Consider the following 26,875-nt stretch of genomic DNA (forward strand, 5'->3'; position numbering starts at 1 on the left):
AGACGTAGGGCTGTTACTTCTTCCGAGAAGGGCCTGAACTCGTAAAACTCGCGTGTACAACTCCTCCATAGCTAGGATCTTGCCTCTACATCCCTATTCCCCATTCTACTGTCAGTCTTAGAACCACGACAGAAGGTGCCGGAGGAGGTGGTGGAGGAGCCGCCCATCGCCGCGTGGAACCCTCGTCTTGTGGGCCAGTGGTGAGCTGGTCGTGCACGACTCCAGAGATGGCTGACTCAGTGGGTGTCGGCCCATGGTCAACCATGCTGCCGCGGTAACCAGAGCAGGAGCAGGAGCCACGGGAGGAGTTGGTGCAGACGCTGTCGGCGCCTCCCATTTGGCAGGGGCCGCCAGCCCACCTTTTGCAGCCACCTCTCTACGTTGATCTCATCAGCGACGACGATGAGTAGGAGGGCGGCTCCTGAAGATGACGGCGGCCACTGGCGACGGGCTTTTATCTAGTTTTTTATGTCTTTTATTAAGTTTTAGTTTAATTAAGACCGATCTTGAACTTGGGTACCATGGACGTATGGACGTTTATGTTTATATTTATGTTTTCATATTATTTGCAAGTTTTTTTAAATAAATCGAAGTCTACAAACTCGGACGGTTTAGGACGAGAAGTGCCGATTAAGCGCATCGATGGCCACGTAACCGCAAGCGAACGGTTCTGTCCATTTTCCTGCCTCAAACGAACAAAAAACGAACGAACAAAACGTCTGTCAGAGATCGTGCATTGAAGTTGCTGCAGCCTCATAGTTGACCGAAGGGTGAAGGCTGACCGGAGCCCCACGGACCGCTTCCTCCGGAAAAAGTTTGGCGGAGACTCCCACCACGTATGCCATACCTGGAAATTTCTTTTCTTAGAGAGAGAGGCCATGCCACGATTTGACAACACACCTTTACCCTGCTAGTCTGCCCATGCCACAGGCCTGAACCCAGCTAGCAGTACACAGGCTCGTAGGAAAGCATGCTGAGTACTGAGGGTGAGTTATTTCAGACGAAAGGGCCTCGGTTGCCGTGAAGACAGTGAAACAGCAAATGCTGAGGTCTTTTTTCTTTTTACATGAATGAAAATGAATGCTGAGGTCTTCAGAAGCTGGACTGGTACTGCTGGAGCTGGACGAGCTCCCTCCGCTCAGCGTTGTCACTCCACATACTACTACTGGCAGAGACCAGCCGAAGGCGGCGAGAAGGAGAAGTAAAGGCGGCAGGATAAGCAAGGTAGGAATCGCAAGATAAAAATCTTAAGCATCGTATTTCCAGTCCCAGAATGACTCACCGGGTGGCTTCTTTCGATTCAGTTGTCGATGCGGTTGGGGACGGCGGTGATTCTTTCTGAAAATCCTCTTTCTTCTGTTCCTTTACTAGTGCTAAATAGTGGTAGTAGTAGACTAGTAGTAACTCGGATGATTTTGACCATCCTTTCCTTGGCCTTGGTGGCGTGATTCTGAATGCGACATCGCATTTCCCTTTGTTAGTAACATGGTCAATACAAGTACATTTGTGCGTGGAGAGATGGGGGAGGGTGTGACGGCGACGTTGTGATACATGCCGGTGCACAGCGCGACGGCCGTGGTGGCCCTGGCGTGCTCTCGGTGGGGCCGAGGGAGCTCCCAACACGCCGGAGAATCGGCCGCCGGCGAGGTGGTTTGTGCTGGAGAATCGTTTTTTTTTCTTTCTTGCAGGTCACCACGTCGGGGCGTCAGTTGGCAGAGGGGAGGCCCCATGGGCCATGGGGAAAAGGATAGGAGGCGGCGTGAGGTTGGCGAGCTGGGGACGAGCTCAGCTCGGCCAGATGAGAGAACTTGGGTTCCTGGAGAAATCTCTTGTCCAATCCATGGCGAATCCTCTTCTCATCCATTAGTTGTGGCTTGAATCAAAGTCCCTTTCTTCAAATCAAACTAAAAAATAAAAATAAAGAATAGACCTCTCCCTAAACAAACCCTAGCCACCAGCCCACCACACAGATCTCCTCCTCGCTGGCGGATTCAGTCGGCCTCCCTCGCCCCCGTTGCCTGTTTCGGTTGACAGGAGGCGGAGGAGACCTTGAATCTTCACGCTCGTGTGGCCTCTGTCTACTTTTTTAGGTTTTAGTGTCCTCGTGTCGATTGTTTGGGCAGTGGAGGCGTTGGCGCGGTGGAATAAGTAACTCCGGCCCTTCCACGTTGCGGCGACGATGGTTCTAGCGTCGCCGCAGGACGCGAGTATTGGTGTTTACAGATCCGGTCTGTCGGGTTGTGGGGAAGAGTTGTCAAACAACAATGCTTATGCGGTTATGCCTTGGTTCGCGGTCGCTTCGGAGGTCTCGTCAATAAGATCCTGAAGCGGTGCTTTCGGCGTTTATGTGGGATTGTGTCTCCTTGTCCTGTCTTCGCCTTCGTCTTCAGGTCGATAGCTCGTGCCTGTGCCTCGGATTGTCGTTGTCGTTGTTGTCCCCTGGCAACGTCTGGTTACTTCCCGGCTGCAGTTACAATGACAGAATGACTCCATGGCTATGGACTATGGTGATTCAGAGCAGGTGATGTATCTAGCCAGGCTCAAGGCAAGCCATCAATGCAGGTTGGGATAGGATGACAAATTCCCCTCGGGCCGTTTGTAACTCTATTATCTTCATCAAAGGGTGTTCTTGTAAAGGTTGGACTTGGTTATATATAGACGTGCCCTTTTTTTTTAAGAATCAAAGTTCCAAATTCATATTGAGGAGTACATGAATATCGGGTCAAGTACAAATCTTCTTATTGTTCATGACATAATATCCTCTTACCACCTATCACTGTAAATTAATTTTGCACTGCACAGGGGCGGCTAAAAGGATGGGCATATCTTTTGGAAGCTGCAAGCTGCCGGATGAGCAATACTACAAGCATTTGGATGATGAAAAGAAGTATTTCTTGGTGCTTATGTTGGGTGATTTCCAAGATTCGATGGTAACCCTCTTACCTATATGTGTTTTCTAAGACCAATGATGTTTCTACTATCTACGTACTACTTTAGATTCTGTGTTGCAGTCAATTCCTTTGACAGGCAGACTACTCAGTTAGTTCACACCAAATTTCCACATAGTTTTTTTTGGGCAATTACAAGTAAGAAAGTCATTATCCTTGTTTTTTCTAAGATTAAGATACCGGTCAGGTAAGAAAAAGGCAAAGAGGACATACCTCGATTATAACTAGTGTCATTTGGATCTTGCGCATAGACTTTCCATCAAAAAATTATTTCTTTATCAAGATTTATCTTTCTGCAGATAATCCCGGAAGAAGTTGTGCGGCGCTTGAAAGGTGAGATCCCAGGAGAGATCAAGCTAGAAACCCGAAATGGTTACGGTCACACTATTGTGGTTGCCAAGAACCAAGAAAAGCTTGTTCTTACAGTGGGTTGGCGGCAATTCATCGAAAACTATGATCTACAGATTGGTGATTCCTTAATGTTCAGATACAAAGGGAACTCTCAGTTTAATGTCATGACCTTTGATAAGCTTGGTCGTGAAAAAGCATTATCAGTTGTTCTGGATCCTTTTTTGCATCGGGTCCAAGACAAGCGCAACGAGGCACATGAAATCGGGTTAAATATTAAACTTTATTATTCACTGCTTCATTTCCTGGTACCAAATTTCACTTGAAATATATTTTGCACGGCAGGTCTTCTAAAAAGATGGATGTGCCTTCGGAAAGATGCAAGAGCCGGACTGAATATCACTACGCAAACTTGGATGATGAGAAGAAATATTTCTTGGTGCATATGATGGGCGATTTTCAACAGGAGATGGTAAATTCATATTCAAATACAGTAACACCCTTTTATCAGTTACTTTGTTGTTTTTCTGGATTCCAATGATTCCAATGATTTGTGTACTTTCTAATTTAAATTATATGGAGATATATATTGCTTTAGAGGTGTACACAAACTATATATAGTCTTTGCAACTTTTTTGTTATGTCTCATGTTAATTTGATGCTTGGATTGAATCCAGCATGGTAGCACGTTTAGTGATGTTTGTTCACAAAAAGCGTCCTCATCGTTTAAAGTAAAGATATGCTTTAGGCATTCACATTGTTACTAAGATACTAGTCTTATTCATTTCCCTTGGTATGTCAGATATATTGAACAGACAAAATATGCTTTGATTACAGAGAGTATCTTTTTCATCCTGTTTACGGTCCATTTTTCAAACAAAAATATTGCTTGTTTCTCTCCAGATCATCCCAGAAGTATTTGTTCAGCGCTTCAAGGGCGAATTCCCAAGAGAGATGATACTTGAAACACAAAATTGCCACAGTTACGTAATTGGAGTTGCCAAGAACAATGGAAATCTTGTCCTTACAGTGGGATGGGGGAAATTTGTTGGGACCTTTGGTCTAGAGATGGGTGACACCATAGTATTTAGATACATTGGGAACTCTCGATTTAATGTCATAATCTTTGATGAACTTGGCTGTGAGAAGGTATCATCAGTTTTTGTGGATCCTTCTCCACCTCCTGCGCAAGAAAGACGAATAAGTGCTACTGATACTGTGAAAAGTTCTCATTTTCGTCCTCAGGCCATACAAACGCAGCCATTTAGCATAGGGAAAGAGATGCCAATGGAGTCACCACGCCTCCAAATGGAAACGGACAAGTCATGTCAAGACAAGAACACCGTGATAAGTACTTCCTCCTGCGAGTCATCAGGTCTCAGTTTACTATTGTAGATATATCTTCCCTTGCAAATCATTCTCATATTTTTGTAGCTAATATTTAGCCCTATTTCTTGGCACAGGAGATTGTTTCTCCTCTGAAGAAGAATATGGAGTACGTGAAGATGAAGAAGAATATGGAGTACGTGAAGTGCCTGGTTCCAATTTCACCGTCAGGAAGAAGAAGGTCAGGCTATCTTCAATTCAGAAGGAGCAGTTGAAGGATGGTTACATTACCGTGAACAAGACCAAACTAACTCCAGCTCAGAAGGAAGTTGTGAAGCATAAGGTCCATTCCATAGACTCAGAGATCCCCATCTTTGCTGCTGTGATGCGCAAGTCTAACCTCAATTCAAGATTCAATCTGGTGAGTTCCATTTTTTTAATGTGTGTCCTGCATCGATCATCTAGCTGCCTGTGTAAACTGTTAAGTGCTGCTTATGGAATATTAATGAAACATTATCTCATAATGCAAATTCATAACCAGTCATGTCTGAATTTAAATACAGATTGAAGATTGCTTCCTAATATCGTACAAATTTAGGAAGCAATTCAACATGTTATTTTACAGAGTTTTTTTGCCATTATCTGCTAACTCTTTTGGTCACTTTAAACAGACTTTTCCCAGACACTATGCTAAGAAATATCTCAGAGAGGAGCCAAGCATGTGTCTTCGGCGGCGGGAAAGGAAGTGGGGGGTGCGGTTCGGTGAAAACAATGGTGGTAATAAGCTCAGGATCGGATGGAAGCAGTTTGTAGAAGGCAACAAGCTGAAGATGGGCGATATCTGCCTCTTTAAACTGTTGACCGATGAGAGGGGAACCATGACGGTCTTTATCATCCGCGCGAAATTTGTCAATTACTGGGCACGTCTCAGTGATGCTGACCGTGAAGCAGCGTTCCAGAGAGGGGCTCTTGCTCATCAGGCTGATGGGGCGCGTGCTCCTGTCTCAAGGTTGCTTCACATCGCTAAAACTGAAGCTATGGAGGATGATGTTGTTGCCCCTGAGTGCCTGATCGCTGAAGCAAAAATCTGGCGTGGTGTGGGTTAAACGAGTGATCCTATATATCGATCATGAGGCCTCAGTTACATTGTACTCCCTCAGTTACATTTGACTTATATTTCGAAACGGAGGGAGTAGATTTGTAGTAGAAACTTGAAACTGTTCTGATGCTCGACCTACCTCTGTATTTTGTTCGTTATTTCTGTTGGCTGTAGTTTTAGCTGCCTTTTAATCCATTGCACGTATGGAGGCTGTAGTTTTAGCTGCCTTTTAGTTTCCTGTTGCACGTATGGAGGCTGCTTTTGTGGTCGCTGTTTATTTCGTTAGTTATCGTGGTGATGGTGGAACCCGGTCCTTCGCTGGCCGTTTGGAAGACAATGGATGCCAAATCCAAATTGATCGATATGCCATGCTGAGCACTGGAGCGCCACCGTCCAGCAACAGGAGACAGACAAACAGCATTCAGCTGCGCCATATGGCCAACATACAGGACACACGACAGCATGCAAGCACCACGTACACCACCATGCATTTACACGTCCCCGATACCAGACCGCCACGTGTGCAGTTACCAGCAAGCCTGCAGGAAAGGAGGCAGGCAGGCTCAGCTCATCAGTCAACAACGACGCTACAGTCTACAGAGATCCGACCCACCTAAAACTGCCAACGAAACAGTCAAACAGAGACACTCTTCCTGTAATCGGGCGCGCCGCTCTGCCCATACCTGCAGTAGTATTCAGGTACAGATCCGGTCGCCCCTTTGTAATCTTGTGTCGTGCATCGGTGTCTTTATACGAGTATAACAGAAGTCGGTTATACGGACGGAGTACTATACTTTCAATTGACACCTATTACAGATTTACAGTTATATACTCGTACTGTACATGATGCCATAAAACACCGCGTCAAGTATCTACCGTGTTGTAAAAAGGCCACGCTTCGGTTGTTGTGAAGACAGTGAAACAACAAATGCCGAGGTCTTTTATCCTTTTACATGAGTGCTGAGGTCTTGGGGAGTTGGATCAGTACTGCCGGGCGAGCTCTCTCCGCTCAGCGTCGTCGTATCCTACAAGCAGAGAAGCAAGGCCAAGAAGGAGAACCAAGGTGACAAGATAAGCAAGGTAAGAATCGGGAGATAAAATCTAAGCATTGTATTCCCACTCCCCGGGGTGGCTTCTTTATTTCGATTTACAGTTGTCGATGAGGGTTGGGGGTGAGGCTGATTTCATGTTTTTTCTCAAAATGGAGGCATAAGATTTGCCTCATCTATTAGATGAGAAGATTCTTTGTTTTCAATAAAGGACGTTTTTATTATTTCAAAATGCAGGAGAAGATTCTTTTTGTGAAAGTCCTGTTTCCTCTGCTTCTCTGCCAGTGGTAAATAACCCAGACGATTTCCACCATCCTTTCCTTGGGTCTTGCCGTGATACTGGATCCAACATCGCATTCGCATAACCCTTTCTCCATTAGTAGTACTGTAAATACAAAGTACATTTATGCGGCGGCCATGATGGCCACGCGGTGTCTGCACTGCACGCGCTCTCAGTGGAGTCGAGGGAGCTCTCCGACACGCCGGGAAATCGGCCGCCGGCGTAACGAGCCGTCAGTCGAGGGAGCATCGGGGGTTCTGGTTACCACGTCGAGCCGTCGGTTCGCAGTCGGGAGGCCCCATGGACCATGGGAGCGACGACGAGGGTAGGAGGCGGCGTGAGGTTGGAGAGCTGGATGATCTCAGCTCGGCCAGACCGGAGAAATTGGGTGGTCTCATGGAGATTTTTCTTCTTCTTGTCCAATCCATCGCAAATCCTGTTCTGAACTTCTGATCGATTAGTTATGATTTTTTCTTTCTTGTTCAGATACAAGCAATGGAGGCCCCTGGCAACGTCCGGTTTAATTACCTCCCAGCTGCAGCTACAATGACTCCATGGCTATGCTGATTCGGAGCAGGTGCTGTTTCGAGCTAGGCTCAATGCAAGACACCAAATTTGTGCATGTCGGGAGAGGATGGAAAATTCCCCTCGGGCCGTTTGTACTCTTATTATTCTTCCTCAAGAGTCTATGGGACATCTGCACCCTATATGGATTTTTTTAGTAATTCAATAAAAAATAAAAAAAATATGAAATAAACTTAACCTTCCATTATACTCGTGAGAAAAATTCCACAAAAAGAAAATTTCCCTTTGACTTCTTTAAAAAAAACAAAATTTTAGCCAAAATAGTGTGAATAGTGACCTATAATAGCAAATAAATTTTGTATTCTTCACTATGAAGTTAACGTTTTTTTTTGTGCAAACGTAAGTCAAGTTTATTCTAAAAATAGTTCTTAACTATTTTGACTTTTTATTTAATTATTAAAAAGAAATCCCCATATAGGGGGTATATACAACCATAAACCAAAGTGTATTTCCCATCAAGAGGTGCTCTTTTAAAGCTTGGACTTGGTTGATATATAGCTTGTGACCTTGAAAAAAAAGAAGAAAGGATCAAAGTACCAAATCTACATCGAGGAGTGCTCCCTCTGTGAAGTAAATCCACATTTAGGGTGTACATGAAATCCGGTCAAGTACAAGTCTTCTTTTTTGTACTTTAGTGCCAAGTCTTCTTGTTGTTCATGACATCATGTCCTCTTACCACCTATCACTGTTAATTAATTTTGCACTGCAGAGGGGCTGCTAAAAGGATGGGCACGTCTTTTGAAAGCTGCAAGCTGCGGGATCAGCAACACTACAAGAATTTGGATGATGAAAAGCAGTATTTCTTGGTGCTTATATTGGGTGATTTCCAAAATGCGATGGTAACCCTATTATCTATCTGTGCTTTTTTTTAGGAACAATAATATCTAGTACAGTACTTTAGATTCTGTGAATTGCAGTCAATTCCTTGTTTTTCTGTGAATCACAAAAATTGGACCGCAAGTAAGATCACTAAATCTAAAGTAAGATCACATAATCAATTCAGTTAGTTTACAAAAATTGGACCACAAGTAAGATCCAGAGCCATTTCCCTTGTTTTTCTTAAGATTAAGATACTGGTGAAGTATGAGAAAGGCAAAAACGACACACCTTCATTAAGATACTGGTCAAGTGTGTCGTTTGGATCTGCGCATAAACCGTCTATCCAAAAAAATCTATTTTTTCTGTAGATTTTTTTTATAAAGGTAATATATTGATATCAAGATTTCTGTCTGCAGATAATCCCAAAAGATGTTGTGCCGTATTTCAAAGGCGAGATCCCAGGAGAGATCAAGCTAGAAACTCGAAATGGTTACTGTCACACTATTGTGGTTGCCAAGAACCAAGAAAAGCATGTCCTTACAGTGGGTTGGCGGCAATTTGTTGAAAGCTATGATCTACAGGAGGATGATTCCTTAATATTCAGATACAAAGGGAACTCTCAGTTTAGTGTCATGATCTTTGATAAGCTTGGTCCTGAAAAAGCATTATCGGTTGTTCTGGATCCTTTTTGGCCTCAGGTCCAAGACAGGTGCAACGAGGCACATGAAAACGGGTGAAATACTATACTTTATTATTCATGTCTTTATTTCTTGGCACCAAATTTCACTTCAAATGGCTTTCACACTGCAGGTATTCTCAAAAGATGGAAGTGCCTCGGAAAAGAAGAAAAAGCCGGATTGAATATCACTACGCAAACTTGGATGATGAGAAGAAATATTTCTTGGTGCTTATGATGGACAATTTTCAACATGAGATGGTAAATTCATATTCAAATACAGCACCACTTCCTTTTATCAGTTATTTTGTTGTTTTCCTGAAGACCAATAAATTTCTACTTTCTTGTTTAAATTCTATAGCAATATATATTCTTTTAGAGACACAAACTATATGTAGTTTTTGCAAAAACATTGAATCCAGCATGGTAGCACATTCATATATGTTTGTTTGCAATTCCTCACAGTTTAAAGTAAGGATAATAGGCTTTTGGCATTCACATTGTTCCTATGATACTACTCTTCTTTATTTCCCTTGGCATCTCAGACAAATTTGCTTTGATTAGAGAGTATCTTTTTTATCCTGTTTACAAACCATTTTTCAAACAAAATTATTGATTGTTCCTCTCCAGATCATCCCAAAAGAATTTGTTCAGTGTTTCAAGGGCGAATTCCCAGGAGAGATGATACTTGAAACACAAAATCGTTGCAGTTATGAAATTGGAGTTGCCAAGAACAATGAAAACCTTGTCCTTATAGTGGGATGGGATAATTTCGTTGAAACCTTTGGTCTAGAGATGAGTGACGCCATGGTATTCAGATGCAATGGGAACTCTCAGTTTAATGTCATAATCTTCGATGAATCTGGTTGTGAGAAGGCATCATCTCCGCCTCCCGTGCAAGAAAGGCGCACAAGTGCTACTGATACTATGAAAATTTCTGATTTCTATCCTAGTCACCACCAACGAAAAGGGATGCCATACAAACGCAGCCATTTAGCACAGTGAAAGGGATGCCAATGGAGTCACCACGCCTCCAAATGGAAAGGGACAAGTCATGTCAAGATAACAGCACTGTGATAAGTATTTCCTCCGGCGGGTCATCAGGTCTCAGTTTACGATTATAGCTATGCCTTCCCTTGCAAATCATTATCATATTTGTGTAGCTAATATTTAATTGTTCTGTTTTCTTTGCACAGAAGATGATGTCTCCTCTGAAGAAGTACGTGAAGTGACTGGTTCCGAATGCATTGTCTGGAAGAAGGTACGATCTTCATTTCAGAAGGAGCAGTTGAAGGATCGTTATATTACCGCCCACAAGAGTAGACTAACTTCAGCTCAGAAGGAAGTGGTGAAGCAGAAGGTCCAATCCATACAACCAGAGATCCCATTCTTTGTTGCTGTGATGCGCAAGTGCAACGTTGTTTTAGAATTCTTTCTGGTGAGTTTCATTTTCTTTCGATCATGTAGGTGTCTGTTTAAACTGTAAAGTACTGCTTGTGGAATACTAATGAAAACGCTATCTAATAATGTAAATTCATAATCAGTCACCATCTCTGAATTTGAATACAGATTGGAGATTGCTTCCTAATATCGTACAAATTTAGGAAGCAATTGAGCATGCTATTTTACAGAGTTTTATTGCCATTATCTGCTAACTCTTTTGTCCACTGTAATCAGGTTTTCCCAAAACGATATGCTAAGGCATATCTTAAATAGAAGCGACACTTGTCTCTTCAGGTGATGGGCAAGGAGTGGCCGGTGTGGTTTCGTGAAAACAGTTGCGATAAAAGGCTTGGAAATGGATGGAAACGGTTTGTAGAAGACAACAAGCTGAAGATGGGTGATATGTGCCTCTTTGAACTGCTGAGAGATGAGAGGACCATGGAGGTACATATCATCCCCACTGCAAACGATGACAATTATCGGGCAGGTCTCCAGAATGGTGCTGACCGGGAAGCGGCGTTCCGGGGAGGGGCTCCTACTCATCATACGAATGGAGCGTGTGATCCTGACACAAGGTTGCTTCGCATCACTAAAACTGAAGCTATGGAAGATGATGCTGTTGCCCCTGATGGTGCCTGATCGCCCAAGGAAAAGTCTAGCGTGGTGTCTAAACCAAGCATGCATACTGCTGTTTTTGCGCTCTGGGGTTAAACGAGCGATCCTATATATCGATCATAAGGCCTCGGTTACACTGTATGGTAGAAACTTGAAACTGTTGTGGTGCTCGATCTACCTCTGTATTTTTTTGTTCGTTATCTTGGCAGGCCTGGAACTCCTCCGGCTGTAGTTATAGCTGCCTTTTAGTTTCCTGTTGCACCTCTGGATGCTGCTTCTGTGGTCGCGGTTTATTTTCGATAAGTTATCGTGGTGATAGTGGAACCCAGTCCTTCGTTGGCCGTTTGGAAAACAATGGATGCCAAATTCAAATTGATGGATATGCCATGCCGCTGATGCTGCGGGATTCCCTGGCATCAGTGGGCTGCTAATGCTTTCTTGTTGGTGGCACTGTTCTTGTTGTTGATTACAGGCAGGCAGCGCTAGAGCGCCACCGTCCAGCAACAGGAGACAGACAGCATGCAGCTGCCAGATGGCCACGCCAGGACGCATGGCAGCATGCAAGCACCACGTACACCACCATGCATTTACACGTGCCCAATGCCAGACCACCACGCACACAGTTACCGGCAAACCAGCATCCAGCATTGACAGCCCCCCAGCAACAAAATACAGTTACCGGTAAACCAGCATCCAATATTGACAGTCCCACAGCAAAAAATAAAATGGAAGGAACAAGAAATGAATCGAGGCATGCAGGCTAAAGAAAATGTAGAATAGCAATTTCTTTGTTCCAAACAATACCAGAACAATACCAAAGATTTTTTTATAGAAATATTATCCTTCAAAATCTTTATGCCTTTCATTCTTTCTTTTGAACTGGGGGCTAAAGCATGTCTAAACCCTAAACCCTTAAAATTTCTCATGTCTTTACATTCGCAGGTTCCAGCTTAAGTATCTACCGTATCCTAAATGACCGTGCTGAGAGACAACGCGTTAACTCAAATAAAAAGCAGCTCACGGGGCCTCGGTTGTCATGAAGACAGTGAAACAACAAATGCTAAGGTCGTTTATTTTCACTGTAAGAAACAAAGTGCTGGACGAGCTCTCTCCGCTCAGCGCGTGGTCACATCCTACTAGCACTAGCAGAGTAGCAGGGCCAGGCGGAAGGAGGCCAGAAGGAGGACAAAGGTGACAGGATAAGCAAGGTAAGAATCACGAGATAGTAAAATCTAAGCATCTTAATCGTAGTCCAATCCCAGAATAAATCTCCTAACGGCTTCTTTCGATTTAGTTCTCCATTGGTAGTGGGGGCGTTTCTTTCTTCTCTTTTTTTTCTTTTCTTTTTCTTTTGCGGGTGAGGGGGCGATTCTTTCTGAAAACCCTGTTTACCTCCGTTCCTCTGCTAGTGCTAAATAACCCAGGCGATTTTCACCATCTTTTCCTTGGGTCTTGGCGTGATTCTGGATCCAACATCGCATTCGCATAACCCTTACTCCATCAGTAATGTAACACAAGTACATTTATGCGTGTGTGGGGGACGAGGGACATGCGTCTTTCCGGTGGCCAGCGGCGACGGCCGGCCACGCCTTGTCTGCACTGCACAAACGCGCTCTCGATGGGGCCGAGGGAGCTCTCCCACACGCAGGCGAATCGGCCGCCGGCGGCGCAACGAGCATCGGGGCGACGTTAGGAAGCGGCGTGAGGTTGGCGCTCGGCCAGAGGAGAGAAATCTGGTGGTCTCTCATGGAGATTTTTGTTCTTGTCCAATCCATCCCAAATCCTGTTCTGATCGATTTGTTATGGTTTGAATCAAAGTTCCTTTCTTCTAACTAAAGAAAATACCTTTCCCCTGCCAAAAAGAAAATAAAACCCTAGCCGCCCCACAAATCCATGGCAGATCTAGTTATCCACAATACTTCCGAGTCGGCTTGAGGCGGCGTTGGTGGTCTCGTAAATAAGATTCTTCGGCGGCGATGAGTCTCCGGCCTTCGCATTCTTCTCTGGGCAAACAGCTCGTGCCTCGGATTGCCGTTTGCTGGTGTCCCCTTGCAATGCCCGGTGACTGATCCGGCCGCAGTTACAATGAATCCCTGACTCCGGTGATGCGGAGCAGGTGCGGTATCAAGTTAGGCTCACAGAGCGCCATCGGGGGAGGGCGACCCCTTCGGCCTGTTTGTAGGCTTTCTTCGTCAAGAGGTGCTTGGACTTGGTTAATTTACAGCTTCTAGCCTTCACAAAAAATAAATAAAATGAAGAAAGAATTGAAGTTCCAAATGCACATTGTGGAGTGCATGGCATTAGGTCAAGTACAACAGAAAAAAAGTACATGTCTGCTTATTGTTCATGACTTCATGTCCTCATACCATATATCATTGCTAATAAATTTTGCATTGCAGGGGGGCTGCTAAAAAGATGTGCACGTCTTTAGAAAGATTGAACCTATGGGATGAGTATCGGTACAAACTTTTGGATGATGAGGAGAAACATTTCTTGGTGCTTATGTTGGGTGACTTCCGAGATGCGATGGTAACCCTATTATCTATCTGTGCTATTTTTGTAAGACCATTGATGTTTCAACTATCTTCTACTTTCAATTCTGCGTCGCAGTCAGATTCCACATAGTTTTTATTTCAGCAATCACAGGTAAGATCTACACTCATTTTCCTCGTTTTTTTTGTAAGATACTAGCCAGGCATCATAAAGACAAAGATACACCTTGATTGTAACTACTGTCTTTTGGATCTTGTTTATAAACTGTCCATCCATCCAATCTTTTTTATTTTATCTTTCTGCAGATATTCCCAGAAGAACTTGTGTGGCGTTTCAAATGTGAGATCCCAGGAGAGATCAAGCTAGTAAGCCGAAAGGGTTATAGTCACGCTATTGTGGTTGCCAAGAACCAAGAAAAGCTTGTCTTTACAGTGGGTTGGAGGCAGTTTGTTGGACAGTATGATCTACAGATGGGTGATTCCTTAATACTAAAATACAATGGGAACTGCCAGTTTGATGTCATAATCTTTGATAAGCTTGGCCGTGAAAAAGCATTATCGGTTGTTGTGGATCCTTTTTTGCCTCAGGTCCAAGAAAATCCCAACAAGGCACATGAAATCGGGTGAAATACCAGTCTTCACTATTCATGCCTTCATTTCCTGGTACTAAATTTCACTTCGAATGGATTTTGCACTGCAGATCTTCTAAAAAGATAGATGTGCCTTCTGAAAGATACAAAAGCTGGACTGAATATCACTACACAAACTTGGATGATGAAAAGAAATATTTCTTAATGGTTATGATGGGTGATTTTCAACATGAGATGGTAAATTTATATCCAAAATTCCAAATGCAGTAACACTCCTTTTTATCAGTTACTTCGGTGTTTTTCTGTAGACCAACGATTTTCTACTTTCTACTTTAGATTATGTGGAGATATATAATGCTTTAGAGACATATACACAACTATATGTAGTCTTTGCAACTTTTGCTCATGTCTCATATTAATTTGATGCCTGGATTGAATCGAGCATTGTAGCACATTCAGGTATATTTATTTGCACAAAATTTCCTCATAGTTCAAATTATACCATGCTGTCAGGTATATTGAACAGACAAATTCGCTTTGATTATAGAGACTATATCTTTTTATCCTGGTTACGGTTCATTCAAACAAAACTATTGGTTGTTTTCTCCAGATCATCCCAGAAGAATTTGTTCGGCGTTTCAAGGGCGAGTTCCGAAGAGAGATGATACTTGAAGCAAAAAACCGTTGCAGTTACATTATTGCAGTTGCCAAGAACCAAGAAAAGCTTGTCCTTACAGTGGGATGGGGCATATTCGTTAAAACCTTTGGTCTAGAGATGGGTGACACCATAGTACTCAGATACAATGGAAACTCCCAGTTTAGTGTCATAATCTTTGATAAACTTGGCTGTGAGAAGGCACTTTCAGTTGTGGATCTTTTTCCGCCTCTTGTGCAAGAAAGGCACACGACTGTGAAAAGTTCCCATTTACATCCTCAGCCCATACAAATGGTACTGCCAGAGTCACCACCAACGAAAAGGCAGCGGCACTTCCAAATGGAAGTGGACGAGTCATGTCAAGGCAAAATCACTGCAATAAATATTTCCTCCGCCGAGCCATCTGGTCTCAGTTTACGATTATAGATATATCTTCCCTTGCAAACCATTCTCATATCTCTATTGCTATATTTAGTAGTTCTCTTTTCTTGGCGCAGGAGAGTCTTTCTCCTCTGAAGATAACCATGGAACACGTGATGTGCCTGGTTCCAATTACATTCTCAGGAAGAAGAAGGCCAATCTATCTTCATTTCTTTTTGAAGGAGATTCTTTCTCCTCTGAAGATGGCCATGGAGGACGGGATGCCATTGTCAAGAAGGAGGCAAAATTAACTTCAGCTCAGAAGGAGCAGTTGAATGACGGTTACATCACCGTGCGCAAGACCAAACTAACTTCAGCTCAGAAGGAAGTGGTGAAGCAGAAGGTCCAATCTATACACTCAGAGATCCCCATCTTTGTTGCTGTGATGAGCAAGACCAACGTTGATTCAGGATTTTTTCTGGTGCGTTATTTTTTTTAATGTGTGTTCTGCACCGATCATGTAGGTGCCTGTGTAAAGTGTAAACTGCTGCTTATGGAATACTAATGAAAGCACTTCTCGATAATGTTGATTTGTAACCAGTCATCTCTGAATTTACATGCAGTTTGCTTCTTACTATCGCACGAATTTAGGAAGCAGTCAACATGTTATCTTACATAGAGTTCTCTTGATGCCATTATCTACTAAATCTTCTGTTCAAATTTGTGAACAGACTTTCTCCAGGTACTATGCTAATAAATATCTTGGAGAGGAGCCGCACATGGATCTTCAGCTGCTTGGCAAGAAGTGGGGGGTGCGGTTCCTTGACCACCGTTGCGATAGAAAGCTTGGAAGTGGATGGAGACAGTTTGTAGAAGAAAACAATCTGAAGATGGGTGATATCTGCCTCTTCGAGCTGCTGAGCAATCAGAAGAGAACTATGGAGGTCTATATCATCCCTGCGAATGGTTACAATTACTCGGCAGGTGTCCAGAATGATGTGGACCAGGAAGCGCTCGAAGGTGGTTCAGCGGCGCTGCAGAGAGAGGCCCTTGCTCATCACGCGGATGGAGCGCGTGATCCTGACTCGATATTGCTTCGCATCACTAATTAACACTGAGGCTATGAAGATGATGTTACCCCAGATGGTGCCTGATCGCCGAAGGAAAAGCCTCTGGTGTCTGAACCAAGCATAACTGCGGTTTTTGCGCTCTGGGGAAGTCAAGCGATCCGATCGATCATAAGGGCTCTGTTACGTTGTAGAAAGTTGAAACTGTTCTGCTACCTGCGTATTTTCTTCGTTCTCGTAGCAGGCTAGTCTTGCACGCGGACTGGAACTCCCCTGGCTGTAGTTTTAGCTGCTTTTTAGTTTCCTTTGGCACCTCTGGGTGCTGCTTTTGTGGTTGCAGTTTTATTTCGTTATCGTGATGATGATAGTGGAGTCTGGTCCTATGCGGCCTTTGGAAAAAAAAGAACACCAATTGATCGATATGCCATGTTGCTGAATTCCCTGATCTGATGGGGGTAGACTGGTAACGCTTTCATGTTGGTGGTAGTGCTTTCGTTGTTGGTTCGTGAATCGCATTTACAACAAAGAGCCCCCCCCCCCCCCCCCCCCCCCCCCCCCCCCCCAACTTCATCGATGCAGTCATCTCCTTGACGGCAGCGACCACTCCTGGGAAGAAGAAGAAGCAGGCAAGGCGGCTGCGACATCTTCGTTGGCCGGTGCTCTGGCTACAACGGCCTGAACAGCTTCACTCGTTTGATTTCCTGTGTTATCTCTGTTTCTTATGGATTTAGCCATCTTAAGTTGGAATGTTAGAGGTCTTTGCAATTCAGCCAAGAGGAGATCAGTCATGAGGACTGCCCAAGACCTTTCCTGTAATGTGGTTTGCTTGCAAGAAATTAAGATTGATTTGATTGATGCTGCTTTCATCTTCGAGGTCCTAGGCCCTCGCTTTGCTGATAATTTTATCTGTAAGCCAGCCCCGGGCTCAAGAGGAGGCATCTTCATTGCCTCTACTGCGGATTTCAAGATAGAATTGTGTGCTGCCGGAGTGCGCGATTTTTCTGTCTCTGGAACCATAACTGACAGAACAAATGGTCTAATCTGGTCAATAACGGGTGTTTATGGTCCCCAAAGTGATGCTGAGAAGGTATTATTCATGCAAGAGCTCATGGACACCAAATCGGCCATGTTGTGTAGATGGATGGTGCTTGGCGATTTTAACCTGATTAGTAGAGCCAGAGACAAAAGAAACAACAACATCAACCTCCAAATGCTTAGCAGATTCAGAAACACCATTGACACCTTGGAGCTCAAAGATATCCCCCTCCTGGGCAGAAGGTTCACTTGGTCCAATGAGCGGGAAAATACCACGCTGACCAGAATCGACCGAGTGCTCATCTCTAATGACCGGGACTGTTCTTTTCCTCAATGCCAGCTCACGCCTGCTTCCACTGCAATTTCTGATCATTGCCCTTTAATCCTCCGGAAAATGCAGACTCAGGCTTACAAGGGATTCCGGTTCGAGACACACTGGCTCAAGATGGATGGTGTTGCTGATATTATTGCGTCGGCCTGGAACAAACCTTTGCTCTCCAATGATGCAATCCGAGTGCTGCAGATTAAGCTTGCAAGGACAGCCTCTACTCTCAGAAAATGGGATAAGCAAAATAGGGTCGAACGCAACTTGGCAACCAATGTGGTAAATGAGGTGATCTTCAACCTGGATATTGCCATGGAAAAGAGAGAACTCTCTGATGACGAGTGGCGGCTGAGAAGGTTACTGAAAAGCAGACTTTTGGGAATCGCTGCTTTAGAGAGATCCAAATGGAAACAGAGATCAAGGCTGACAAAAATCCGGGTGGGTGATGCAAATACTAAGCTGTTTTACCTCAGAGCAAATGGTAGAAGGCGCAAGAATCACATCCCAGTTCTGTTGCGCAACCTCGAGGAGGTTACTGACCACACCCAGAAGGAAGACATTCTGTCTCAACATTTCAAATCTTTGATGGGAAAGACGGTGAACAATTCCTTGCATATGAATTGGGAGGCCCTTCACATCCAACCAGCTGACCTCCAGCACCTTGATGGAAATGTTTCAAAGGATGAATTAAAGCGAGCTGTTTTTGATATTCATGATGAGAAAGCCCCTGGGCCGGATGGGTTCATTGGTAGCTTCTTCAAGCGTTTTTGGCCTATTATTGAACATGATCTATTCGCCGCCATCTATCAACTGTTCCAATTAAGAGGTAACCAATGGAAGCTCATAAACAGCGCCAACATTGTACTGATCCCCAAGAGAGAAGGTAGCAACACTGCTGCTGACTACCGCCCTATTAGCCCGATGCACATTGTGGCTAAGATCGTTGGCAAGATTCTAGCCATGAGGCTAGGACCAGAACTGAATAAGCTAGTGTCAAGCTGCCAGAGCGCTTTTATCAAGGGAAGATCCATCCATGACAATTTCCTCTATGTCCAGAACATCATCAAGACGGCTCACAAAAAGAAATGCCCTCTATTGTTCTTGAAGTTGGATATTACCAAGGCCTTTGATTCCGTTAGCTGAAGTTATTTACTTCAGGTGCTTGAGGCTTTTGGCTTTGGCCAACGATGGAGGGATCTTATCAGCATCATCCTTGCCACATCCTCCTCCAGAGTGCTCCTGAACGGACGGCCGGGCCCCCCTTTCATGCATAAGTGTGGATTGCGACAGGGCGACCCCCTCTCCCCCATGTTGTTCATCCTTGCCTTATAACCACTCCATTTGCTCCTCTCTAAGGCTAATGAGGCTAGCATTCTCTCTCCGCTCACCATCCCGACGGCGAAGCTGGGATCTAGTTTCTATGCTGATGACGCTGCAATTTTTGTCAATCCGGTTCAGCAAGAGATCACAGCCATCCAGCAGATTCTTCGGGCCTTTGGAAACATTGGGGCTCAAAATGAACGAGGCCAAATGCGTGGCCTATCCCATACAGTGTCAGCATATCAATAGTGAAGAGCTCCTTCGATGCTTTGGGGGCACACATGGTGTTTTTCCCTGCAAGTACTTGGGACTTCCTCACTGCCTTTGCACCGGGCAAATGGGCAATAAAAAAGTTTGACAAACTTAGAAGAAACTTCCTTTGGAACGCTGACGAAGAGGCTCATGGTGGTAAATGTTTAGTCAAGTGGAAGCGAATTTGTGCACCTAAAGATGTGGGCGGCCTCGGGATCAAGGACTTGGAGGCCTATAGCCGAGCCCTCCGGTTAAGGTGGCAGTGGTTTGAATGGGAACCCACGGACAGACCGTGGAAAGGTGCTAGCATTCCCTGTGACTCCTCTGACCGTCAGCTTTTCGCCTCCTGCATAAAGATTACCGTGAGAAACGGGAGCAAAACATCCTTCTGGATGGATAAATGGCTTGATGGCAATGCAACAAAAGATTGTTTCCCAGCTCTCTTTGCCCTTTCTCGCTCAAAATCGAGCTCGGTCAGGCATGCTCTACATGATGACAGATGGATGAGAGGCCTAAACAGGATGGACGGAGCTGCTGAATTGGAGGAATTCCTATGCTTATGGACGAAGGTGCAGGCAGTTAAACAGGACATCCTCGACAACATGAATGAGGACTTGATTGAATGGACTCTCACCACCAACAATGTTTACTCAGCCAAATCGGCTTATGACATCCAGTTCAAGACAAGAATCCCAATCCCGGCCCTGGCTAATGTTTGGAAGATCAAGGCTGAAGGCAAAGTAAAAAAATTCATGTGGACGCTCTTGCAGAATCGGCTATAGACTGTTGACCGGCTCCTTCGTAGAAACTGGGATCATCATGATAGCTGCTGCAACTGTGACCAGGTTATTGAATCAGCTATGCACCTCATTCTCAGATGTCCCTACGCAAAAGAAGTCTGGCACTCCTTCAGCTCCACCAACCAGCTTGTCGCTGGATATGCTCGTGAGGCCAGCTCCATTGTGGGATGGTGGGAGAAAGTGTTCTCCCATCATCGTAAGAAGGAAGAAGCTTTCCAGATTTGCACCACTTCGGTTTACACTGCCTGGAATCTTTGGAACGAGAGAAATCGTCATCTCTTTCAACATGAGAGCCTGCCTATTCAACGGCTTTGTAACATTATTTATGATGAAATCTGCCTCCTTAAGGAGGCATGGGAGTAGTGCTTGTAGTCAGTTATGGCTAAGCTGAGACCTTCTCAGCCTCTAGCCTTCCTTTTTTTCCTTTTCCTCTTTGCTTTCTTTGGGTTTTTACCCCTGTACAGTATTTCCCCTACCTATAATGAAAAGGCAGAGCACCTACGATTCCGCTAAAAAAAAATCGCTAGCAATGGTGATATGATAGTGCTTTTGTGTTAACTAGTGAATGGCTGATGAAGTTTTCTCCTTTCATTTTAAGGATGGCAGATCACTCGTTTATTAGCTGGTTACTACTTGATCTGCAAGATGATGCATGTTACTGCTGATCATACTTTTGAGTTTTGATTGATGCTAGGTTGAATAAGTATGTACCGCGTTGAATCTCTGTGTGATTCATTGGTTCTTGGACTCGTTATCCTCAAATTAGGCGTAGCAGGTCTAAATACAACTTATTTATTTGTAGAATCTTTCATTACCCCGTGAAAGTTTATATGGAACGGCAAAGGCCACCTGAAAAATTGTACATTCAAGCGCCACAAAAGTGGAAAGATCGTTACAGGTTCACTGGGTGCGTAGCAGTAGCCGTATCCAGCGACGCGTAGAGACTGAAGCAACTCGATTGATGAGGTTGATGAGCTTAAGCGGCACCAACCTCGATTGATGCCGACGACAATGGTGCCCTTAGAGGTGTCGTTGTGGAGGCCCTTCGCCCCCCTCCCCTTGGGCGGGGCATTTTGTTCTTGTGATCTCTAGGTAGAAACCCAAGTTTTAGCCTAGCCCGGAGCGGTTGGCGAAGATGTACTTGTTTGTAACGCCCTCGATGCGGCTATATCTCCTACGTGTCGAGGCACGACTTAGAGGCATAACCGCGTTGAAAGCAATGTCGCAAGTTAGGCAGTCTTCACAACATCCCATGTAATATAGATAATAAAAGGCGAGATACATAGTTGGCTTACACTCGCCACGTCAATCAAAGTACATAAATAGCATTACATTAAACAAACACTCATGGCCCGACTACGGCGCCAAAATAAAAGATAAAGACACGGTCCCGATCACCCCAACTGCGCACCACTACTGATCATCAGGGAAAGACACGTAGTAACGACGTGAGTCCTCGTCGAACTCCCACTTGAGCTCAAGCACGTCATCTGGAACGGAGTCATCAGGCCCTGCATCTGGTTTGGAAGTAATCTGTGAGCCACAGGGACTCAGCAATCTCGCACCCTCGCGATCAAGACTATTTAAGCTTATAGGTAAGGCAAGGTAAGGTATGTGGAGCTGCAGCAAGCGACTAGCATATATGGTGGCTAACCTGTTCGCAAAAGAGAGCGAGAAGAGGAGGCAAAGCGCGAACGAGAAACTAGAGAGCAACCTGCGGCAAGCATTACTCCAACATCGTGTTCACTTCCCGGACTCCGCCGAGAAGAGACCATCACGGTAACTCACACTGTTGATTCATTTTAATTAAGTTAAGGTTCAAGTTATCTACAACCAGACATTAACAAATTCCCATCTGCCCATAACCGCGGGCATGGCTTTTGAAAGTTCAAATCCCTGCAGGGGAGTCCCAACTTAGACCATGACAAGCTCTCACGGTCAACGAAGAAATAGACCTTCTCCCGAGACATTCCGATCAGACTCGGTATCCCGGTTCTACAAGACACTTCGACAAGTTAAAACAAATCCAGCAACACCGCCCGAATGTGCCGACAAATCCCGATAGGAGCTGCACATATCTTGTTCTCAGGGTACACTCAGATGAGCGCTCCATACAACTAAAAGCAAACCTCGAGTTTCCCCGAGGGGGCGCTGCACAGGGCTCTAGTTTGGACCAACACTCAGAGGAGCACTAGCCCAGGGGGGGCTTAAAATAAGATGACCCTCGGGCTCCGGAAACCCAAGGGAAAAAGAGGCTAGGTGGCAAATGGTAAAACCAAGGTTGGGCATTGCTGGAAAAGCTTTAATCAAGGCGAACTATCAAGGGGTTCCCATTATCACCCAACCGCGTAAGGAACGCAAAATCCGGGAACATAACACCGATATGATGGAAACTAGGGCGGCAAGAGTGGAACAAAACACTAGGCGAGAGGCAGAGCCTTCCACCCTTTACCAAGTATATAGATGCATTAAGATAACAAGGCAATATAATGATATCCCAACAAGTAAATAATGTCCCAACAAGGAACGGTCTTCAATCTTCACCTGCAGCTAGCAACGCTATAAGAGGGGCTGAGCAAAGCGGTAACATAGCCAATCAACGGTTTGCTAGGACATGGTGGGTTAGAGGTTTGACATGGAAATTTGGGAGGCATGATAATCAAGTGGTAGGCATCGTAGCATAGGCATAGCAAAAGAGCGAGCATCTAGCAAAGCAAAGATAGTAGTGATTTCGAGGCTATGATCATCTTGCCTGCAAAGTTGTCAGAGTAGACTGGATCCTCGAAAGCAAACTCAACGGGCTCCTCGTTAGCGAACTCGTCTCCCGGTTCTACCCAAACAAGACAAACAAGCAACAAGGACACAATCAACCACGTGCAAACTCAAACAACATGATGCAAAGATGGTATGCTATGCAGGATGCAAATATGTGATGCATATGCAAGATTTGACAAGGAATGCATGAACCTGGCCTCAACTTGGAAATCCAAGTGTGCCACTGGAAAGGTGAGATGAAACCGCTTGAAAACGATATAAAGAACGCCGGAATCGGAGTTACGGTTTGGAAATGGCAAGCAATTCAAATATGACCATGTTCTGCGATTTACAACAAGTATCCATCTAAATGCAACAAGATGAACATGCTACAACACCAAAAAATGACAACAAAATACATGGCAGGTATCCATTCATGATGCTTAACAAAAGAGGAACAATGAGCTACGGCCAATTCATCCATTAACAGGTTCAAACAAGCATGACAAATATGCATTTGGTAAACAGATTTCAGACTTGGTGAAATTAACACTTGTCTGGAATTTCAGATCAGATAGCACACTTTGGAGCATGAAAACTATAAGCTACAGGACCTAAACATGGCAAAGTAAAGCATGGCATGGAGCTACTCAAAGAGCTTAACAAAAGTCTCTTAGTGACCTTGAGCCAAAAAGGATCAGAAAATACATTTGCAAGCATGTGAACATGGCAAAAACATAATCAGTTCTCAAACTTAGTGAAAACTGGAGCATGCTGAAACAGATATCAAGTAGGCATGTTTACGAGCTCGATGCACTCACTACAGAGCAAGTAATGACAATCTAAGCATATACCCATCAAGAATACACAAAATACAAGCTAGACATGGCAAGAACAATAGTATAGCATGCACGGATCAACTACAACATCCTCGGCAAAATCGCTAACAAGTAGACAATCTGCCCAGATTCACGAAATAGCAAAAGTAGAGCTCGATTGACTCAAGCTAGGGTGCTCCATAATTGCAAACAAAGACATGGATGGATAGAGCACTACAAGATTAACAAAACATCCTTACTGATCATCCTCAAAAGAGGCACGGATCACTAGAAAACAACATGAACATATGGCATATTGAGATAAACAGCTCAAGGACTTGGTGGAATTGCTAAGTCCCTGAAATCAGCATTAGCGAATGCACCACTTTGCAAGCTTGTGCTAGTCACCACACACATCACAAAAATACATGGATTGCACCTCTGGATAGATGGCAAAACATATAACAAAACTCATGAAGAGCTCAAGGGCATATCATGCACACAATAATCATGGCAAAAATGACAAATATCTAATTGGAGCAGCAGATCTGACAATTATCTCAAATAGCACTCTTCCAACAGCATTTCGGGCATCAAGATGAACTCAAATGAAAATGATACAATGAGATGAAATGATGTGCTCTCTGGGACGAACATTTTGATATGCTATATGCCCAAAACGGAGCTACGAGTGCAAAGTTACGGCATGACGAACATAGCAAAATAGTTAGGGTTTCGGGGCGAAAAGTCAACCGAGACGGGATTCTCAGATCTGGATCCGGATTTTGGAGGGGGGAGAACGAGAATTTCGGAGGGTGGTCTTTATATAGAGGTAGAGGAAGCTAGGAATGTCCAAATGAGGTGCGGTTTTCGGCCACGCGATCATGATCGAACGCTCTAGATGATGGAGAGGGTTTTGGTGGGTTTTGGCCCAAATTGGAGGGGTGTTGGGCTGCAACACACACGAGGCCTTCTCGGTCCCTCGGTTCACCGTTGGAGCATCAAACGAAGTCCAAATGGTACGAAACTTGACAAGCGGTCTACCGGTAGTAAACCAAGGCCGCTTGGCAAGTCTCGGTCCAATCCAGAAATGTTTAATCTCCACACACGAAAGAAAGGTAGAAATGACCACCGGAGGAGAACGGAGCGCCGGAATGCAAAACGGACAACGAGGAAAATGCTCGAATGCATGAGATGAACACGTATGCAAATGCAATGCACATGATGACATGATATGAGATGCATGACAACGATAACAACACACGGAGAAAAAAACCCGAACCCGAGAAAAATAAAATAACTTAAGGCCGAAAACGGCAAGAGTTGGATTACATATTAGGAAAATCATATCCGGGGTGTTACAACACTCCACCACTACGAAAGGATCTCGTCTCGAGATCTAGGACTGAAAGAACGCCGGGTACTCAGAACGGAGGTGATCCTCGCGTTCCCAGGTAGCTTCACGGTCGGAATGGTGTGACCACCTGACTTTGAGGAATTTGATCGACTTGTTGCGAGTCTTGCGTTAAGTCTCTTCAAGAATAGCAACGGGGTGCTCACGATAAGAGAGATCTTATTGGAGCTCAATGTCCTCGAAGTTGACGGTGCGGTCAGGAGTCTTGAAGCACTTTCGGAGCTGAGAGACATGGAACACATCATGAACATTTGCAAAGTTTGAAGGAAGCTCGAGTTGATAGGCGAGATCACCTCTCTTGCTGACGATCTTGAAAGGTCCCACGTATCTGGGGGCAAGCTTCCCTTTGATACCGAAGCGACGAGTACCTTTCATTGGAGAGACGCGGAGGTAAACATGATCTCCGATCTCGAAAGCCAAATCACGGTGCTTACTATCATAGTAGCTCTTCTGGCGGGATTGGGCTGCTTTAAGGTTATCTCGAATGACTTTGCACATTTCCTCTACCTCTGTGATTAAGTCATTACCCAAAAGCTGACGTTCACCGGTTTCAGACCAGTTGAGAGGGGTACGACACTTCCTGCCATACATAATTTCAAATGGGGCCTTGCCCGAACTTGCCTGAAAACTGTTGTTGTAGGAGAATTCAACATAAGGAAGACAATCCTCCCACTTCATGCCGAAGGAGATCACACAAGCCCTGAGCATATCTTCAAGAATCTGGTTGACACGCTCGACTTGACCGCTAGTTTGAGGATGGAAAGCTGTGCTAAACCGGATGTTGGTGCCCATGGCCTTCTGAAAAGAATCCCAAAACTTGGAGGTAAAGATGCTGCCACGGTCTGAAGAGATCACCTGGGGAATACCGTGCAGAGAGACAATTCGAGAGGTATAGAGTTCTGCCAATTGAGCTGCAGTGATTGACTCTTTGATAGGCAGAAAATGAGCCACTTTAGTGAGTTTGTCGATGACAACGAATATAGCATCATTATCACGCTTGGACTTAGGAAACCCAGTCACGAAGTCCATCTCAATGTGGTCAAACTTCCATTCTGGAATGGCAAGAGGTTGGAGGAGACCAGCTGGCCTTTGGTGTTCTGCCTTCACTCTTCTACAGACATCACATTCATTCACGAATTGAGAAATCTCGTGCTTCATTCGAGTCCACCAATAAGCCTGCTTGAGGTCCTGATACATCTTCGTGCTCCCAGGGTGGATGGAGAGGAGAGAATTGTGAGCCTCGTTCATGATCACTTTACGAAGGTCACCTTTGGGCACAACAATACGATCCTCGAAGAAGAGAGTATCCTTGTCATCAAGGCGGTAGCACTTGTACTTGGGTTGACTCTTGGCAATCCCAATCTTCACCCTTTTCACCATAGCATCAAGAAGCTGAGCTTGGCGAATCTGGTCTTCCAAGGTAGGAGAGACTTGAAGGTTGGCGAGAAACCTTGAGGAACAACTTGCATATTAAGTTTGCGGAAAACTTCACAAAGCTCGGGTTGATAAGGCTTGAGAATCAGACTGTTGCAATAAGCCTTCCTGCTCAATGCGTCAGCAATCACATTGGCCTTGCCTGGAGTATACTCGATACTCGGATTATACTCTTGAATCATTTCGACCCATCGAGTTTGCCTGAGGTTGAGATTAGGCTGAGTGAAGATGTACTTGAGACTCTTGTGGTCAGTGAAAATGTCCACTTTTCTTCCCAATAAGAGATGTCTCCAAGTCAAAAGAGCATGCACAACTGCCGCCAACTCGAGATCATGAGTGGGGTAGTTCTTCTCATTGGGCTTCAACTGGCG

General features: G+C 44.7%; 2 protein-coding genes and 1 pseudogene across 5 annotated transcripts; all 3 read left to right on the forward strand.

Moving 5' to 3' along the window:
* The first annotated feature begins 1,038 nt into the window (after window positions 1-1,038).
* On the forward strand, window positions 1,039-5,912 carry LOC123105397 (putative B3 domain-containing protein Os03g0621600). 4 transcript variants are annotated; one of them, XM_044527456.1, is made up of 8 exons: window positions 1,698-2,637; window positions 2,803-2,930; window positions 3,248-3,564; window positions 3,642-3,768; window positions 4,200-4,445; window positions 4,542-4,671; window positions 4,760-5,043; window positions 5,294-5,912. In XM_044527456.1, the coding sequence occupies exons 1-8, from the start codon at window positions 2,574-2,576 to the stop codon at window positions 5,726-5,728; spliced, it is 1,731 nt and encodes a 576-aa protein (XP_044383391.1). In that variant the 5' UTR covers window positions 1,698-2,573; the 3' UTR covers window positions 5,729-5,912. The 4 variants fall into 4 exon arrangements, with proteins under 4 accessions (XP_044383389.1, XP_044383390.1, XP_044383391.1 ...); XM_044527454.1 differs by lacking the exon at window positions 1,698-2,637 and adding an exon at window positions 1,039-1,224 and having other exon boundaries at window positions 4,200-4,671; XM_044527455.1 differs by lacking the exon at window positions 1,698-2,637 and adding an exon at window positions 1,325-1,647 and having other exon boundaries at window positions 4,200-4,671.
* A 1,181-nt stretch (window positions 5,913-7,093) lies between these two features.
* Window positions 7,094-11,520, forward strand: LOC123105398 (B3 domain-containing protein Os03g0620400-like; annotated as a pseudogene).
* Window positions 11,521-12,142: 622 nt separating this feature from the next.
* On the forward strand, window positions 12,143-16,758 carry LOC123105399 (putative B3 domain-containing protein Os08g0325100). The gene is made up of 7 exons (XM_044527458.1): window positions 12,143-12,396; window positions 13,588-13,717; window positions 13,987-14,303; window positions 14,381-14,507; window positions 14,881-15,331; window positions 15,423-15,766; window positions 16,017-16,758. Exons 2-7 carry the CDS (start codon window positions 13,604-13,606, stop codon window positions 16,395-16,397), a joined length of 1,734 nt encoding a protein of 577 aa, XP_044383393.1. The 5' UTR covers window positions 12,143-12,396; window positions 13,588-13,603; the 3' UTR covers window positions 16,398-16,758.
* Window positions 16,759-26,875: the final 10,117 nt, after the last annotated feature.

The sequence above is a fragment of the Triticum aestivum genome, chromosome 5A (assembly GCF_018294505.1).
Source record: "Triticum aestivum cultivar Chinese Spring chromosome 5A, IWGSC CS RefSeq v2.1, whole genome shotgun sequence".
In the NCBI taxonomy this organism is placed as follows: Eukaryota; Viridiplantae; Streptophyta; class Magnoliopsida; order Poales; family Poaceae; genus Triticum; species Triticum aestivum.

Bases quoted from the DNA above. Each gene is read 5' to 3' on its own strand.
- LOC123105397 (XM_044527453.1), top strand. From the start codon at position 2,574: ATGACAAATTCCCCTCGGGCCGTTTGTAACTCTATTATCTTCATCAAA. The intron at 4,672-4,759 runs GTCTCAGTTTAC...TTCTTGGCACAG, and splicing joins TTCCTCCTGCGAGTCATCAG to GAGATTGTTTCTCCTCTGAA. The intron at 5,044-5,293 runs GTGAGTTCCATT...CACTTTAAACAG, and splicing joins TCAATTCAAGATTCAATCTG to ACTTTTCCCAGACACTATGC.
- LOC123105399 (XM_044527458.1), top strand. From the start codon at position 13,604: ATGTGCACGTCTTTAGAAAGATTGAACCTATGGGATGAGTATCGGTAC. The intron at 14,304-14,380 runs GTGAAATACCAG...TTTGCACTGCAG, and splicing joins AACAAGGCACATGAAATCGG to ATCTTCTAAAAAGATAGATG. The intron at 15,767-16,016 runs GTGCGTTATTTT...ATTTGTGAACAG, and splicing joins TTGATTCAGGATTTTTTCTG to ACTTTCTCCAGGTACTATGC.